The 17,231-nt window shown below is 47.1% G+C and overlaps 1 protein-coding gene across 1 annotated transcript; it reads right to left on the bottom strand.

The window, feature by feature from the left end:
- Positions 1-7,529: 7,529 nt before the first annotated feature.
- LOC142880237 (annexin A2-like) lies at positions 7,530-14,293 on the bottom strand. Its single transcript, XM_076014046.1, has 13 exons — positions 14,206-14,293; positions 12,978-13,038; positions 11,216-11,312; positions 11,023-11,117; positions 10,828-10,941; positions 10,656-10,746; positions 10,352-10,431; positions 9,612-9,671; positions 9,386-9,479; positions 9,196-9,291; positions 8,783-8,841; positions 8,316-8,438; positions 7,530-7,715 (listed from the first exon to the last, which is right to left on the bottom strand). The coding sequence occupies exons 2-13, from the start codon at positions 13,026-13,028 to the stop codon at positions 7,656-7,658; spliced, it is 1,020 nt and encodes a 339-aa protein (XP_075870161.1). The 5' UTR covers positions 13,029-13,038; positions 14,206-14,293; the 3' UTR covers positions 7,530-7,655.
- Between the last annotated feature and the right edge of the window lie 2,938 nt (positions 14,294-17,231).

Below are 17,231 nucleotides of genomic sequence, written 5' to 3'. Positions count from 1 at the left end.
CTCCTCCTCCTCCTCCAGCTGCAGCCTCAGAGTGTTTGTGACTCCGTTGCTGTTTTACGAATATTTATAGTCGCTGAAAGACGACAAAAGCAGGTTTTTAGGGATCAGAGCCTCATCGACGTTCCTTTACACATCAACCTCTGTGTGACTGACTGACTGACTGACTGACTGACGGCAGCCTCTGATGTCTGGAAGCACCATGAATATTTCATGGGCGCCAGTTGTTTACAGCCGGCGGCAGACAAAACAGCGAGTGCGAGTGTTAAAAAGCTGAGCCCTGTGCCGCCGCTTCGCTCGCTGCATCACGAGACGTCAATGACGGAGACGAGGACAGACAGCAGAGCGCCACCGTCTGGAGCTGTGGGTGACACTGTGACACCCCTGAGTGAGGAGGCCTCATTCACACCCTCGCACTCGCATGCAAACACACTAACAGGCCCAGGCACCAACACGCACTAACACTAATTGGGATAAATCAACTGGCGGCTCCCGCTGAGTGTCAGCGGACATTGACCCACAGGGGGAGCTGTTCCCCGTTCATCTTCCTCAGCATCAAGCTGTTATAGACGGCTCCAACACTAAAGAAGAAGAAGCAGAAGATAAAAGCCACACGCCACAGCTCGTTGAAATTCTTCTTCTTCTTCTTCTTCTTCCTCTTCTTCTTCTTCTTCTTCTTCTTCTTCGTCTTCTTCTTCTTCTTCTTCTTCCTGCTGCTGCACCGTTACTTTGAAGTGCAAGAAGCTTCTTCCTGCGACGCTCCATCTCACCATCTGAGTCTCGAGCAATCAAGGGGAGAAACAACAACAAAAAAAAAAAATCAAAAATTCATCAGGGAGACTTTCTGTGCTGAGACTCGACGACAACAAGTGAAATCAAGCAGAAGTACAAAGCAGGACTAAACTCCGCCCGGGGCAGAGTGAACCGGGAGGGGGCGTGTCGAGCCTCGAATCCAACGCGCTGCTTTTCTTCCCTTGTGTTTGTGTCACCAGGAGGCGAGAAACATGAGAACCTTGCTCCTGTCAACTAAGGGTTGTGCTGTTAATCTGAGGGTTGTGTTGTTAATCTGATGGTTGTGTTGTTAATTTGAGGGTTGTGTCGTCAATCTGAGGGTTGTTTCCTTAATCTGAGGGTTGTGTCGTCAATCTGAGGGTTGTTTCCTTAATCTGAGGGATGTGTCGTCAATCTGAGGGTTGTGTCGTTAATCTGAGGGTTGTTTCCTTAATCTGAGGGTTGTGTCGTCAATCTGAGGGTTGTGTCAATTTTCTGAGGGCTGTGTTGTTAATCTGAGGGTTGTGTGGCCTAGCAATGATCTTGACAGATGCATGTCCTTCCAGCGTTGTTTCAAACCAAAAAACAAAAATTCCGAACTAAAGGAGCCAAAGCCCCGTCAGATTCACACAGTCAACAGTTCACAGCGCTGAGCAAAGTTGCGCGCCGGCCGCGCGGGAGGAAAAACAATTAAAGAGGCGGCGCTGCCCCGTCATCCCTCAGCGGCTAATTCCCCGTCCAGATTAATCAAGATGAATAATCAGGAGGGAGCTTTGGCTCCATCAGCGGCCCATCAGTAAACAGGAAGAAGCGCTGGCCTCGGCACATTTCCAACGCTTTATTAAGCCGTCGGTGCGTTATTTATTTCCTCTGCTTCTTATTAGCGTCGGACGCGATATCATTCTAATTAGCTGACGGGCCAATCGGCGGCGCTGCGCTGCGCGGCTCCTTCCCATTAGCTTTGTCTTTCACACAGCACCGCTAATTCGATGGGACGCCGGCCGTTGAAATGGCGCCACAGAGGTCAGGAGGTTCTTCTTCTTCTTTTCATCTGTGTGATTCTATGCAATAAGAAATCTTTACTTTCTTGTAAAAAAAAATATATATATATATACATATGTATATATATATATATATATATATATATATATATATATATATATATATATAAGCAACTTATCTTTCTTTTAATCGTATCCCAGTGAAAAACATTGTGTTTGTAAAAATCCAAAAATCTTCTCCGTCTTTGTCTTCTTCTTCTTCATCTGTATGTATGAGTGTGCATTTGTGTAAATGTCATCTGTGTGGTTGTATGTTTGTGACAAAACTTTATTTTCTTGTAATAAAAAAAAAGGACCTTATCTTTCTTTTTCTGTATTCTGTATTCCAAAAAATCTTCTTCTTCTTCTTCTTCTTCTTCTTCTTCTTCTTCTTCCGCTGCTGCTGCGTGTCCTGCTGTGCGGCCACACACACACAAACACAGGACGAGCAGCCAGGTGGAACCATCCAGGAGGTTGTTCCGGGAAGGTCGGCCACATGGGAAAGTCCGGATGGTTCTCCGATGTTCTCTCAAGTGCGCCGCCCTCGTCCCCATCTCCAGCTCTCGAGACGACCGGCGGGCTGGTGCAGGCGGGGAGTGGAGCAGAACGGCAGAACTGACGAGAAGTGTGGATCGGCTCAGCGGCGCCGCCTAGTGGAGGTAGAATTCAACGACATGGGCGCGCGGTGACCACGCCGGAGTCATGTGATTTTCGTGTTTGGTGGTTAGTTTGGTTTCCTTCCTCAGCCCCTCCCCCTCCCCTCTTACTTGATACGAGAGCAGTTTCCCCTAGTGTGTGTGTGTGTGTGTGTGTGTGTGTGTGTGTGTGTGTGTGTGTGTCCTGATGAGGGCACTTAATTCATCACTGAGAGCTGCGGCCGACCTCTGGACGTCCCACTGCCTCCATCACCTCCTCAGCTGCTCACTTTAATTGTCGGAGTAAATGAAAATCAACCAGCCTCATAATGAATGGAGGCTATTACACACACACACACACACACACACACACACACACACACACACACGCACGCACGCACGCACGCACACACACAGGCTGACTCAATTAAACAGAAAACAAAGAAACGTCTCCTCTTCTCGCTCGGCGTAGGCATACAGAGAGAAAGTAGTTCCTCCTCCGCAAACCTGCAGCCAGCCAGGTGTGGAGCTATGTGGAGTTCGCCGATCCTGATTTCTGCTGCCGAGCTCCAACGTTGAGGTTCCACCTGGTCCCATCGCACTGGAGTACGCACACACACACACACACACACACACACACACACACACGGGAGGTCTTCTTCTGCGGTGACAACCCTGAGCGCCGCTGATTTGTGGCCGTGCGTCGTCACCCGGGACAGTAATGAAAAACCCGGCGGTGTCTCGGCGCTAAAGAGTTCATTACCAGCCGCCATCAATCCTTCCTCGTTCTGAAGCATTGCATTCATCAGCAAAATTAAAAAAGTGTCATGTCTGCCGTGATTTGTATTCTCCCTTCACACACACACACACTCACGCACGCACGCACGCACACATACACACTTCAATTTGCATATCCTGAAGACATGCTAATAAGTCATCCCTGTTGTCTCTCAGCAGGAGCAAACAGCGCCCCCCTGTGAGCTGCTGAGGTATGACCATGTCCTGCTCCGTCGAACATCCGTGCGACCACCACCACAACCTCTCGTTTCTTTCTTTTTTTGTTTGTTTGTTTCTTTGAGGTGGAAGTACATAAATCAGGTAGTGACCTCACTGTCTGTGAGGATCATCTGTCAACTGCAGAATCTACGATTAAAATGTTTCCCAGCTGAGAACAGCGGCACGGTGAGGATCAGTTAGCGCTGTCCTAAAAGCTAGCTGGCGGACAACGTCGTCGCTCGGCATCATTCTCGAATGTGTGTGTTTTTTTTTTTCTTCTACTCGATGCTAGACTAGCATGCTGTTTGAGAAGCCCCGCCCGGTGGATTTGGAGTGGGAGGCAGCTCAGTCTCAGACCACATGGCTGTGAACAGTGCAAAGTGAAGGAGACCTTTGACAGGTAATGATAATAATACATTATGTTGGTATTGCACTTTACATATCTGCAATCTCAAAACGTGCTACAGAGCAAGTGAAAAGAGAGAGACAATCACAAAAACATAGTTAAAAGGCGGAGGGTAATCTGGCTGTTCTGCCCGGCGACACATGACACGTGACTGGGCCTGATAGGATCCTGAACATGAACAACATTTAAAATCTTACCTCCACGTCAACAACCACTCAAGATGGCTTGTGATGAGTCAGAACTGCTCGAAATGACTCGACTTTGCTGCTTTTTGAACTCTTGACTCTTTTCCACAGGAGTGGGAGGAGCTTGTGAGCCTGATAGGATCCTGAACATGAACAACATTTAAAATCTAACCTCCATGTCAACAACCACTCAAGATGACTTGTGATGAGTCAGAACTGCTCGAAATGACTCGACTTTGCTGCTTTTTGAACTCTTGACTCTTTTCCACAGGAGTGGGAGGAGCTTGTGAGCTGTGCTACCAGCCACCAGGGGGCGTGTGTGACCACTGACTGTCTGCAGAGAGAGGCTGAGTCCCTGTGACATCATCCACCAGTCCCGGAGCCGAGAGGTTGGTTGCTTTAATGTCAATTGAAAATTATCAAAAGCAAAGTTACAACAAAATATCTGTTTGAAGCCCCACAGTATTTGGCTCTTTATTGAAATCACTCTTAAAATACTGAAAAAATGGAAATGAAATACAGCTATTTTATGACTTACTTACAATTAATATCATTTCTCCAAGTTTGGTGGGATGGATTATAAAGCTTAATGGACCGCATATGGTCCCGGTCCATAGTTTGACAACACCCTCATTCAGCCATATGTCTGTATTTCTCTTTTACTTGTGATTTTGACCGATAGAAACATTCTAACCAATTTGTAACGGTGTGAATTTAGGGCTCCTCGCCTGTATTTTTGCAACCAACTCTGGCGGCTCCTGCTGGCCAAAAAATTGAATGCCATTTTTTTTTTTTTCCTTTTTGGAACCAGAAGCTCCTCCGGTCTTCTTGTATGGCCTTTATTTTCCCTTCAGCTGTGTCTGATTGGACGTTCTGACCAGGTCATGTGACTGGGTTCAGTCGCTGCAGCATGTTGAGGTGTGTCTATTTCAATGAGGCCCCTCCCTCCCCAGAGCCGGAGCGCCTACTTCCACGGCAGCAGTCAGCTAGTTCATCAGACACGGCTGAACGACTAGAGGACAAATTTCCATCTCCGGCATCAAGAAGTTGTGACAAAAACAACGACAACTGCGTTTTTGCGTTGGCGCGACGTCTCACTTCAACCTCGAACCTGTGTGGAAACAGAGTTCCAATCAAAGGTTCCACACGTGCCGTCGCTCTTTGCTCAACTTTTAAAAAAAAGGTTCTTCTGACAGCGGAGATGTGTCTCGCCGCAGGCGAAGAGCACTTGCTTGCGTGGAATCTCAATTGTTGCAAAATTTCCCTCAAAAGACGATGTTGACGAGCAGCTGTCAGCCGCCGCTGCCGCCACCGTTGCGACGAGCATCGTTGCTAACGAGGGGCGTGTCACAACCAATTTGCATCACTGGCGCCCAGGGGCCACCACCGCTGCCGCCTGATTTGTCAGTTTCTCTCTCCGTGTCTGTCGCCGACGACCAGCCCAGCGCAAATGAAAAAAAAAAACATACAAGAAGGAAAAAAATCTGGAGATTTTGGAGGCAAATGAATCAGTGGTTCTTTGATCAGCGGGTCAGGGACACTCTCAGGGGCCGGGGACACTGACAACAAATGGAAAGATTTGCCGTCACTGTCGCTTTCTGGGCAACTTCCCACAGGCTGCTAAGGCTAAAGCTAGCCCAATCTTTCCCAAAATTTAGTTCAAATAAGATGTGGAAATAAGTCCAAAGCTTCGTTTTTTTTTAACTGCAGCTGGTAAAACAAGAAGATCTGAAGCATGGACGTACTCGCTACATAAGATTCTTTTAAATTTCAGTTCTCTGCTCTGTGAGAGCAGAGAAAATTTTTCATTTTTGAATTGAATAATGTCCGTGAGGTCATCGTCAACATTGCTGAATTTGACGTTTTTCTTGTTCAAATACATGAGCAAGATGCAAAGTGAGAGAGCAGCTGAGGTTCAACCAAACTCACGGCCCGTTTACACAAAAACATTTAAAAATATTTTGTCGTATCGGCCGTGCGTTTACACAAAGCCGGAGTTTTTACTCAAACCCCACATTTCCGGAGTTTGAGAATTGGAAACGCTGATGTCCCAGCTCTAAACCCCTCGCCCTGCCTCTCAACCTGAGCTGCTGTGAGGTGCAGATGACCCTTCACAACAACAACAGCCACGTCGGACAGCGGACTTGTTACTGCTACTAATGATCAGCCTGCAGTCTTCCCATTAAACCTCCACTACAACAAGCCGCAAACAATAGTGAACAATAACACACGGCCCCTGTGGATCCAACTTGGATTGTGTGCAAAGTGAAAATAATCACAACGGAAGCCATTTTCAAACCTCCTGCTTTAATTTTTTTTTTTTCCTTTGGGTCGGACTGGGATATTGAGGCAGGAAACCCAAATAGCAAAAACTACGAAACATAACTCGAAGCCGAAGTTCAACTCTGTCATTTATCCACACCGTCTTTTCACGTGCGATCTTTATTTCTGTTCTCCGTGGTGCTAATGTTGTTAGCGAGCTCCTGCTTCTTTCAACACGGTGTGCTTCAGGTGTTGTTCTCCTTCTTCTGCTCTCCGGGCAGTAAACTTGTGGCGCCACACCAGGCCTGGAACAGGTACTACATTGTTTTCAGTCGTCTCCAGTATCTCCATATAAACGGGAACATTTTTGAAGATGTTTTTTTCCGAAGCGTTTCCGAAAAATGTTGGTTTCAAAAAATGCCACCGCCCTATAAACGGGACCTCAGGCCGCTGTTTCTGTCACTCTCCATAACTGCAATATGTGTTCTTGGGCACCAACTCTCAGTTTTTATGCACTCAGCTAAGCTAAATGTGTACCACACACATTTTGGCTACATTAGCCTGTTGGAAATGGAAAATTGGAGCGCATATTAAAGGTGTCTGAAAACATGATATTGCATGGAGCCATTTAGTTTTGCTGAGCATATAAAACCGTCAATAACGAACTAAAAAAAAAAAAACATCTTAAAGCCTAAAGCTTTTTAATCCAGGGCGCCGAACAAGAATAAATTATATTAATAGTAAGTCATAAAATAGCTGTTTTTCAACCATTTTTTCAGTGTTTTAAGAGTAATTTCAATAAAGAGCTAAACACTGGGGGGCTTCAAAGAAACATTTTGTTTCGAGGCTTTCGTTTATTTTCAATTGACATTAAAACACATGTTTTCTACATATCCCATGATATATTTTTTCCTCCTATGAGGTGGGTCACTAAAACACTGATGGATGTCAAATTTTAGAACCCATTGTGGCCCACCAGTCAAAAAGTTTACCCACCCCTGAGATAGTGTCAGTGCCTCACCGACCAAGAGCCTCACCGCACGTCACTGGGAAATGTTTATAAAAATCCACAACGTCAGTTAAAGCTACTTTATTCAAACCTGTCCACCCGCACTCGACCTCTGATGCGTCTCGGTTTAGCTTCACCCAGACACCCTCTGAACGCATCACGGATCTCTGTCGCCCCCGTGTGGTGATTTGATCAAACAGCATCCAGAACACAGCTGAAAGTCTTTCATTTTGTTTTAATTCTCTTTATTTTGCACTGGGAGCGGGATTCTCTCTCTTTTTCACTCTCTCACCCGGGGAACCAGCCAGTCAGCTGACACGGGAGATGCCCCGCGGCATGCTGGCAGTTGGTGCCTCAGTCATCTCCTCCACACAGGCTGAGCAGGGCCTTCTGGTAGTCACCCTTGGTGTGCTCCTGGACAACACACACACACACCCACACACACACACACACACACACACACACACACACACACACAGAGACAGAGAGAGAGAGAGAGAGAGAGAGAGAAACCGTCAATAACAAGTTTAACTGTAGCTGAGGCCTCCCACCAGGGGGGGCCAACACCAGCGCAGGTGACACTGATTGACGCAGCAGCTGTGGCTGGTCTTCCTGTCAGGAAGTCGATGGAAGTCACTGGAGATCAGATAAACTCCTTAAAAAAGAACTTCTCTGACCTGCTGGTGGAGTGTCAGGAACTCAGAGGAGTTCAAGTGTAAGTGATTTTTTTTTTTTTCAAATGTTTGGATTTGATTCTGAAAATTCCATTCAAAACCTCATGGATATACAGTATATATAAACATTGTTTGGAATGGAATTTAGAAACTTGACTAGATAGCAATATTAGCTATTTCTCTCTGACTGCGTTTTAGTTATTTTAGACCACCAGATCTTTTTTTTCTAATTCTTTCGTTTAAAGAACTTGATTTCCCAATATATGTTATATATATTTATATACAAAAATGCGCGCGCGCGCGCACACACACACACACACGCACACACAGTGGTACGCACAGTGATGGTCTGGTACAGCGAGCGCTTGTGTTGTCTCTTGAACTCAGTTCTGATCTTCATCAGGTCCACTTCACAGCGAGACACCATGATCCTGGTCACCACCTTCTCCTTTGCCCCTTTAGTCTGTGCGCACGCACAACACACACACACTTAGTAAACTGCAGCCTGCAGCAGCTTCTCGTCTGAAGATTCAGGTGTTTATTCTTCCATCAATATAAGCATTTCACCAGACAATGCAATTCTTACTTTTATATGTACTGTATATACTTACTGTATATATGTATGTATGTATACAATATATATATTCATATATACGTATGTATACAGTATATATATGTTGAATTATTATTATTATTATTATTATTATTATTATTATTAATTAATAATGTTAAAAGGACTCTTGTTGTAGCACTGTGGATTTTAAAGGGATACTGCACCCAAAATAAAGGTGAAACAGGAAGCCGTACCTTCATGGCCTCGTTCAGTCTGTTGGCGAAGTACAGCTGTCGGTTCTCGAAGCACTCCACTGTGTGGACACACATACACACACACACACACATATACAAACACACAAATACAAACGTGTGCGTCAGCAGGAGCGACATCTTAAAAGTCAACCAGCCTGGAATCCTCATCAACATCAACACAAACCACCCGGCCGACGCACAAGCACAATCACACAATCACACAATCACACAATCACACATTCCCAAGTGCCCAAGAAACCCTGACAACCCACATCTCGACTTTTCAACGTAGCACCACTGGTTTGCTGGAAGGATGTTGTTGCCGTGTGTGTGTGTGTGTGTGTGTGTGTGTGTGTGTGTGTGTGTGTGTGTGTGTGTGTGTGAGTGTGTGAGTGTGTGAGAGAGAGTGTTACCCAGAGTGAGGAAGGACTTCTCCAGGTCGCCCTTCACCTCCTTCCTGATGCTCTCCTTCATGTCGTATGGACTGTAGCTCTTGTAGCGCTCAAACACTGCCCGCCCACAACACGCAGAGACACAAACCGCTTTAGACAACAGTCGGCCTTCAACCTGGAGCGACTGTGGCTATGTGACGCTTCAGTTCACCTTTCTGCAGGTGGGGGACGCTCCGCTGAGACATGATGCCGACCCAGGTCAACACGTCGGTTCCCTTCCTCTTCACTCCGGCTTCATACAGAAACTGAAAGTTTAAAAAATAAATGAATAATAGAATCCCTTCAAAGGTGATGCTAACGGCTAACTAGACAGATTTCCACAATCGTTTTTTTTTTGTGTGTGTGTGTGTTTTGTGAAACGTTTCGCGTCAACTCACTCTGGCGTCGTCGTCGATCTTCTCGTAGTCGACCACGTTTGACGGCTCGTCCCGTTTGGTCTAGACGGCAAGTAGAACATTTCCGTCAAGCAATTCAAAAGAGAGGAGGAAAAATAAAAAATAAGGAAAATCATTTTTTTTTTTATCAAATTCAACAGCGAGTAGGAAGAAATGAGAGAAGCAAAAGGGAACGATCGATCAATAGCGAGGTTGAAACTAGTGCATGCAACTTTAAACAATACCTTACAAATATTGGGAAAACATCCATTTGGTATGTGTGAATTTAGGGATGACAGAGGAAACAGTGCATCTGGTCATTTGTGAATGTGAAAAGTATGAGATAAGCAGCTGATGAAGGAAATGAGGCAGAGTGGGGTAGAAGTTTTTAATCTGAAAGTAATATTAAATAATATTGAAAAAGAAGATATATATGTAAAGCACTATTTAACTTCTCAATGAACTTGGGAGTAATCAAAATAATCTATTTTTATTATTTTTTTATTTTCAAATAATAATAACATTTAGTAGTATTATACAGTATTATATGCAGTATAGAGGGAAAGGGAGGTAGTTCTTCTGTACCACACTCCAGCGTAGTAGGTGGCAGTAATGCACCGAACAAGTGCCAAAAAAAGAAGAAGAAGAAGAAGAAGAAAAACCTTCTGCCGCTATTAAAAATTGAACAAAAACATGCTGAGGCTTGTTAGCGGCTAACACCACTGATCAGCTTCAGACCATACCTGCAGCAGAGCCAGCAGCAGCTTGGCAAAGTTTCCTGACGTGTCTCCAGCGACGTCCTTCTCCAGCTCCTTCTTGAACACTGCAGAGAAACGCGGATGCTTGGTTGCTCAATGCTGAAGGCCGATGCTCCTCATGATGAACAAAGGGCCTTTCAAGAGCTAAACTCTTGTATCACATGATGTCGGCACTTTTGCTCCATCGACTTATGACGCTAATGTTAGCTAATGTTTTAAAGGGTTTAACTTCAATTCAAAACCACACAACTTCACTTCCGATTTTAAATGTTTTGAACCCCCGACGTACTTTCTCTGTAAACCCTCTTGATCTCGATCATTTCCTCACTGCTCCTGGAACAGACGAGCTCGATGAGCGCCTCCTCGTCCGTCCCCAGACCCTAAAAACATCCATCAGATAACGTTTGTGACGTCGTCGTCGAGCCTGGACCAGTCGGTGAATCGTCTCGACCGCTTTGAACCTTCATGGAGTTTTTGAGTTCGAAGGCGTCGTACTGCGTGGTGCTCCTCATCAGACCCAGCATCAGAGCTTCCAGGGAGCCAGACAGCGCCCCCTTCAGGGCCGTCATCAGGTCCTGAAAGGTGATAATATCAATTGTGAAGCTACGCATTAACCGGCTGTTTGGCTCACAGTCACTGAATGGGAACCTCCAGACCTTCTTGGCCAGTCGCTCGTACTCGAAGGCGATTTCTCGGCGCTGAGGGTAGGTGCGTCTGGTCAGGATGTCGATGATGGTCTGCTCGTCGACACCTGCAACATCAGCAGTCAGTCAGTCTGGCAGGACGTGTCCAAAATCATTTGGTGTTGTTTCCCTGCTGGTGGTGCTGTTAGTTTTTGGGAGCGCTAACCTTTTGTCTTGATGGCTGTCTCGATCCTGGCGGCATCTCTGGATGGATCAAAGTCTTTCACTGGCACCACGGTCGGGTAGAGTCGTTCCGGCTCCTCCTGAGGACAGTAGGACACACAACTACACATCTGATAGCTACACAAGCAAACAGTGCTAACAGTGTTATCAGGGCTGACTGTTTTAGCACCATTACCGGTGTAGGTACAAAATTTGTCCGGCCTATGGAATCTGTCCTGGGTCTTGCGGCAACACTATTAGGACAAACTATATTGCGGTCGAACAGATAGATAGATAGATAGATAGATAGATAGCTGGATAGATGGATAGATAGATAGATGCCAGATGGCAAATTTTGGGCTGGCAATAAATGGGTAGGAACAGATCTTTTGGGCCAGACAATAATAAAAAATTGATGTGAGCTCAGATAGACAGATTACATTTTCTATCTATCGATCGATCAATTGTTCATTTGTTCGTTCGTTTGTAGTTTGTCCTTATAGAGGATCGAAGCCTCTATAGATAGATCGACAATCGCCGAAACCCCAAACAGATCTTGTAGCCATACAGACACCGCTAAGCCAATGACAGTTTGCCACGGCATCGAAATTGCCGGAAATCGCGACTGAAATCGCCGGAAGTGGCGGACCCCGGACAGATTCCATAAGCCGGACAGATTTTGTACCTAGCAAGAACTGTGCTAACAACAGTACTGTGCTATCATCGCTAACTGCGCAAAAAGCACTAACAGCACTGCCAGCATTAACTGTGCCAACAGCTGTAAAGGCACTATCAGAGCTAACCATGCTAATAGTGCTCTCAGCACTCACAGCGCTGCGAGCACTAAGGACATGTTTCCAGTGGCTCGCTTCATCTTGGCTTGAATCACTTCAGCTCGGGTTGTAGGCGTTTCCACTGGCTCCTACACGGTTCCAACTGTTACCATTTTGGCCCCTGCTTTCTTGGGGCTCCAAGCGGGCTGACCAGGGACCATAGTAGTGACGTAGCACAGAGCATAAGAGTTTGGACGAAAGTTGCGTGGAAGTATTTCACGGAAACCGAAACCGCCATTTTTAAATGCCCAGCGTGTAGATTTTGTTTTACATTTTTTAAGTATTAAAAATTGAAATGCTTATGAAACTGTACCACGGGCGAACAAAGAGCTAGAGACGTTTTTGTTCTCGGTGGCCGAAGAAAAAGTCAAAGAGAGTTGGACGCGCAATGAAAAAGTCTTTTTGCAGCTGGTGGCCGCAGTACAGCAAAACTGTGTCGGGGGGAATTAAAAAAAAAATACAGAGCGACTGCTGAGTGACTACCGAGGCATCAAGGACTACAACAGTGGAATGAATAGAAAAAAATGTTGGAGGTTTGTTCAGCCTCATGGATGCCATGCCGGCCGGTGGGCAATAGTAGGGTTAGGGTTAGGGTTACGACGAAAGAATAGTTGGCCACAGTTATATTCGAAAACATGTATAAGCACTGCGAGTGTATTGTGACCTCAAGCAACTTTAGTGTTAAGGCTATTTGTAAAGTACAGCCGCTGAATTGTGTCGCAAAACTGTTAGCCACCACCGCTAACTCCATGTTCTGCCTGTGTTTGCTGGTAGCAAAACTTAGTGTTAAGTGTACTAGCAGCACTCAAAGTGTAAACTCTGCTAACAATGGCGGTTAGCACGATGGGGGCAACTGTCTTCCCCCTTCAACTCATTCCAGCCACTTGATTGCAGCAGTGAAGCAGATCAGAACACCTGTGTGATGTAACTCACCCCGCCGTAGGCTAGTGTTAGTTGGCCCAGGAACTCCGAAACCATTGCCATGTTGGTGAACCTGCAGGGAGGCAGGACTTCATCAGGCAGCAGCAGCAACAACAGCAACACATTTCCTGAGGTGAAGGTTTGTGTTTGAGTTCCGCAGCTCGGTGGCCTTGCAGGCACGGCAGAGAGCAGCAGGTGGCGCCGGAATTGCCACTAGGGGCACAGCTCGGTGTTGCAGTCTGTTGAGTTAGCGCGTTAGCTTTTGCCGGAGGTTGCTGCACAAGGCTCTGACACTGTTGCTCCAGATTCCAGCAGTTAGCCTCGTTCCAGCCCGGCAGGCTGTAAAATCCTCCGCTGGGTGTGCTTGGTTTATTGACCAGGGCGCACCAGTGGGTGTGGCAGCCACATAAAAAAGATAAGATAAAAAACTCCATATAGCAAACTGATTGGAAGACGTCGGGAGCGTGTGTTGGTGCGTGTCTCTCCCTCTCTCTCTCTCTCCCTCTCTCTCTCTCTCTTGCTCTCTCTGTCTCTGTCTCTCCCTCCCGCCCTATCTCTCTCTCCCTCTCTGTCTCTCTCTCTTCCTCCCGCTCTCTCTCTAGCCCTCCCTATCTCTCTGTCTCTTCCTCCCTCCCTATCTCTCTCTCTGTCTCTCTCTCTTCCTCTCTCTCTCACACACACACAGGCTTGGTCCAGTGTTTATCATGACTTCAGGGCTGCAGTTTCCTCGACTTTGACCCTCGGACAGACAGGAAGCGTGTAAGGGTCGCCACGTCGCCTAGCAACAGCCGACACAAATAGTTGCGCTACACCGGGAAATAACTCACTAACACTTAAGTTATTTCCTCCGCTTTTCCTTTTTTTAACTTTTACACAACCGCCACAGCCTCAGCGTCGTACAGGGAGCGAAAGCTCTACAACTCCTCCACACCTCCTACACAACACAACTCCTCCACACCTCCTCCGCAACTCCTCCACACCTCCTCCAAAATGCCTCTACTGCTCCTTCACAGTTCCTCCACACCCCCACAAAAACAGAGTCCAAATAAAAATCTCTTTTGGCCTTTTGCTTGTTTTTCTTTTCTTTCTTTTTCCCTCCCTCCCTGTCTTCCTCCCGGGACTTCTGGAAGTGATTTGTGGTCGCCGGCTGCTCTCTGCCTACTGTAGATGTTTCTCCTGCCCAGATGTGAGGCAGCCAGCAGCTGGGCTGAAAACACAGCGAGAGGTTTCTGCGTCTTACCTTGAGGCTGCAGCAGCTCCTCCAGTCTGAGGGGGGGGCAGGACGGGCGGTGGCCTTTTAAATAGGAGCAGACGTAGCCACACTGACCCCTGTAGGCCCGGATGACTCACACCTAGCGAGTCACACTGAGCTCCTGACAGCGATGGAGCCTCAGAACCGCGCCCACTTCACGATCCGATCAAAGGTTGGAGCGATCGCAGAGGTGCGGGTGTGGTACACTCAGCCAAGGCCATCTCGGCTGGCCTGAACATTCTTAGAAAAGTACATTTTCCCATAAACATGACAGAAAATCGGCAGTGACAAAGACTCTCAAATAAAAATTTTAATATTAAAGAGGTGCGAGGCCGGCCTGGGAAATTCACTGAGGAAGGCGTGTTTGAAACACAATTGTGTTTGGTCCTAGATGCACTGTCAGTCAGTCTATTAAAATGTTTAAAGATGGATACAGGAGTGTCACTGGCTCTTTTCCATTGTTTTGGGCTGTAAAAATTTGATAATAAAGTTAATCTCCATAGTTCTTTTCATGTCGTATAATATCCACTTGGTTGCACTGCTCCCATTGTTGTAATCAACGGTAGAGTTCTCATCCAATCATATTTCAGCTTGCTTGTGTTGTCAGCTTCTATAAAACTTTGCCTGAGGTCTTCAGAAACCACAGTGCACGCTCCTGTGCACTGTAAGTGAGCGCACCACGGTCAGTTGGGACAGCCAATCAGATCTCGAATATGTGATGCCAAGACCAGCTGGCTGACCTTACGCTGAACTTCACACATACAGTACGCATCCCGTGATTGGAAGGCCTGAGAGCCTGAGTATTAAGTTAGGGCAGACTAAATATGACATCACTGATGACCTAGGCGTGAAGTGCGCGGCCCGCCGCTGGGTACGCCTTGGTTTCCGTGGCAACGGCGGAAGCTATATAAACTGTTTGGGTGGAAACCAGTTCAGGTTGCTCCACGTGGACTCGCCCAGCCAAAAGTGACTGACTCCCGCACAAGGCATGATGGGAAGCATTCCTCGTACGAATGCTGATGCTGCACCGTCCGCTACGATGGGGGAAGTGATCACGTGGCATCAGCTGCAATGCTGGCGTAGCACCACAAGAGGGCCCTCTTTTGCAGGGCAGTTGAACCCGTCATGCCCGTCACGTAATACATCCCCAGCCTCTCGAGCATTTATTGCAGCACAATTGGCCAAATCCCGACATTATGTGTCGCGGTTGGAAGGTGGAACTCCCAGCCATGTTGCTGCCATGGCTTAAAAACCATGAAAAAAACATAAGGCTATTATTGGCCTTCTGCATGTTAAAGAAATCTTGATTGGTACTGAGTCATCAATCAGGAGGATGGGGACCCACCGAATATTGACGGTTATTTTGCACACTAGGTGGCAGTGTGTGCTCAAGCCTTCCATCCACCCTGCATGCATTTTTCCACCTTATCAGGCAAAGGAACGCAGTTGACCACCTGCGTCGCTGAATGTCCCGCTGACTGACAGGAAGTGAAGCTGCAGCAGCAGTAAAACCTTCGTCAGCCTCCTGGGGCATGAAGGTCGGTGTCGGACGCAACTCGGGTCCGAAGTGTCTCCAGCCCAGCGAGCTGCAGGTGGATCCTCTGTTCTGCTGACGCCCGCTTAGTCTCGTTAGCCTCTGGTGCTAATCCTCCTTTCAGGGGCACGTTTGACAGCTCTGACCTGGAGCCGATGTGGCATCGGGTCACACACACACACACACACACAAAGTCAGCATTTGGCCGCGTTAGCAGTGGCTAAACCAGGGGTGGGTAAGCTTTTTCGACACGCGGGCCACAGTGGGTTCCAAAATTTGACAGAGGAGCCGGAGCAGGAGCAGATGGATGGAGTGTTTTGTAGAAATATGTAGAAAACACGCGCTTTAACATCTATTGAAGATGAACAAAAGCAAAGTTACAACAAAACATATGTCTTTGAAGCTCCACAGTATTTAGTTCTTTATTGAAATGACTGTTAAACTGGGAGGGTGTGGGTGTGGTTGAAATACGGCTATTTTATGACTTACTCACTATTAATATTATTTGCCCGTGCTTGGGCTAAACGCTGCTGCCGCTTGTGAGGAGGACACACCGGGCTGCCGATCATCAACACCATCAGGACTAAAGTGTTAATCCGACGTTTTGTTCATTAAAACGACCCAGAGCCAAAGAACAACTGCTGTGGCAGTGGCTGCTTAGCGACGCCCCCTGCAGGGCTCAGCTGGATCCTCGCAGTGGCATGACGGGAATGATGAACTCTATATAAAACCTTAAAAATGTTGTGAGTAGCTGCTGTTTTTCTGTTTTTGTTTTTTGTCTTTGAATGATCCATTTTTGCTTTTGGATGAATTGATTTTGTTATCAAGGTCATCACTTTTGTTTTGCGCACTAGACACAACAAGACTCCACAGCTGCATCCTGCTGCTACCGGTTCAGACTGGAGCTTTTCAAGATGGATCTCTGAATCAAGACACAATGCTCCCCTGTGGATAAACACATTAGTGGCAGTGTTGAGCCCAAAAAAGCCTCATGCGTTTTGTTAAATATCACGCTGATTGTGGGTTGGGGGGCTGGGTTGCAAATGCCAGCTCAGTTTTTGGGACTCCGGTCTGAAGGTTCCTGGTCGTCCTGCCTGCTGCCGACCTCCCGTCACATCTCTAATCTTGTTAGAGCTCCTCCGTAATCCAGCGCCGGCACCGCCCGCTGCTCCTCACTGCCTCCTGGCCACAGGGCTGCTGGATCCCAGCTGAAGGACCGTGGGAACCGGGCAGGACCTCTGATAGCTGCGTTGGACCTTCCGGACCGGGACCCTGCCGCAGAGGAGCAGGAGCACCAAGTGTTTGAACCGTGGACGCGGAACCTTTGGATTTTCGGGAGAAAGAGGGAGAGAGAGAGTTAGAGAGAGAAGAAGAGAGAAAAGTGGTGCTGGTGTTTGAACCTACTCATCTGGACTCTGCAGTTCTGGTTTGAGACTATTGGGGGTTCTGTTGGGGGCAGCAGGTCCTGAACAAGGGGAAG

The sequence above is a fragment of the Nelusetta ayraudi genome, unplaced genomic scaffold (assembly GCF_046127955.1).
Source record: "Nelusetta ayraudi isolate G7.1 ecotype Tasmania unplaced genomic scaffold, CSIRO-AGI_Nayr_v1 ptg000002l, whole genome shotgun sequence".
NCBI lineage: Eukaryota > Metazoa > Chordata > Actinopteri > Tetraodontiformes > Monacanthidae > Nelusetta > Nelusetta ayraudi.
The sequence above is the reverse complement of the archived record's forward strand: the minus strand, read 5'-3'. Positions and strand labels throughout refer to the sequence as shown.

Excerpts from the sequence above, each read along its gene's own strand:
- LOC142880237 (XM_076014046.1), bottom strand. The coding sequence starts at position 13,028 with ATGGCAATGGTTTCGGAGTTCCTGGGCCAACTAACACTAGCCTACGGC. Across the intron at positions 9,480-9,611 it reads AGATCGACGACGACGCCAGA|TTTCTGTATGAAGCCGGAGT; the intron begins GTGAGTTGACGC and ends TTAAACTTTCAG. Across the intron at positions 8,842-9,195 it reads GAAGTCCTTCCTCACTCTGG|TGGAGTGCTTCGAGAACCGA; the intron begins GTAACACTCTCT and ends GTGTCCACACAG.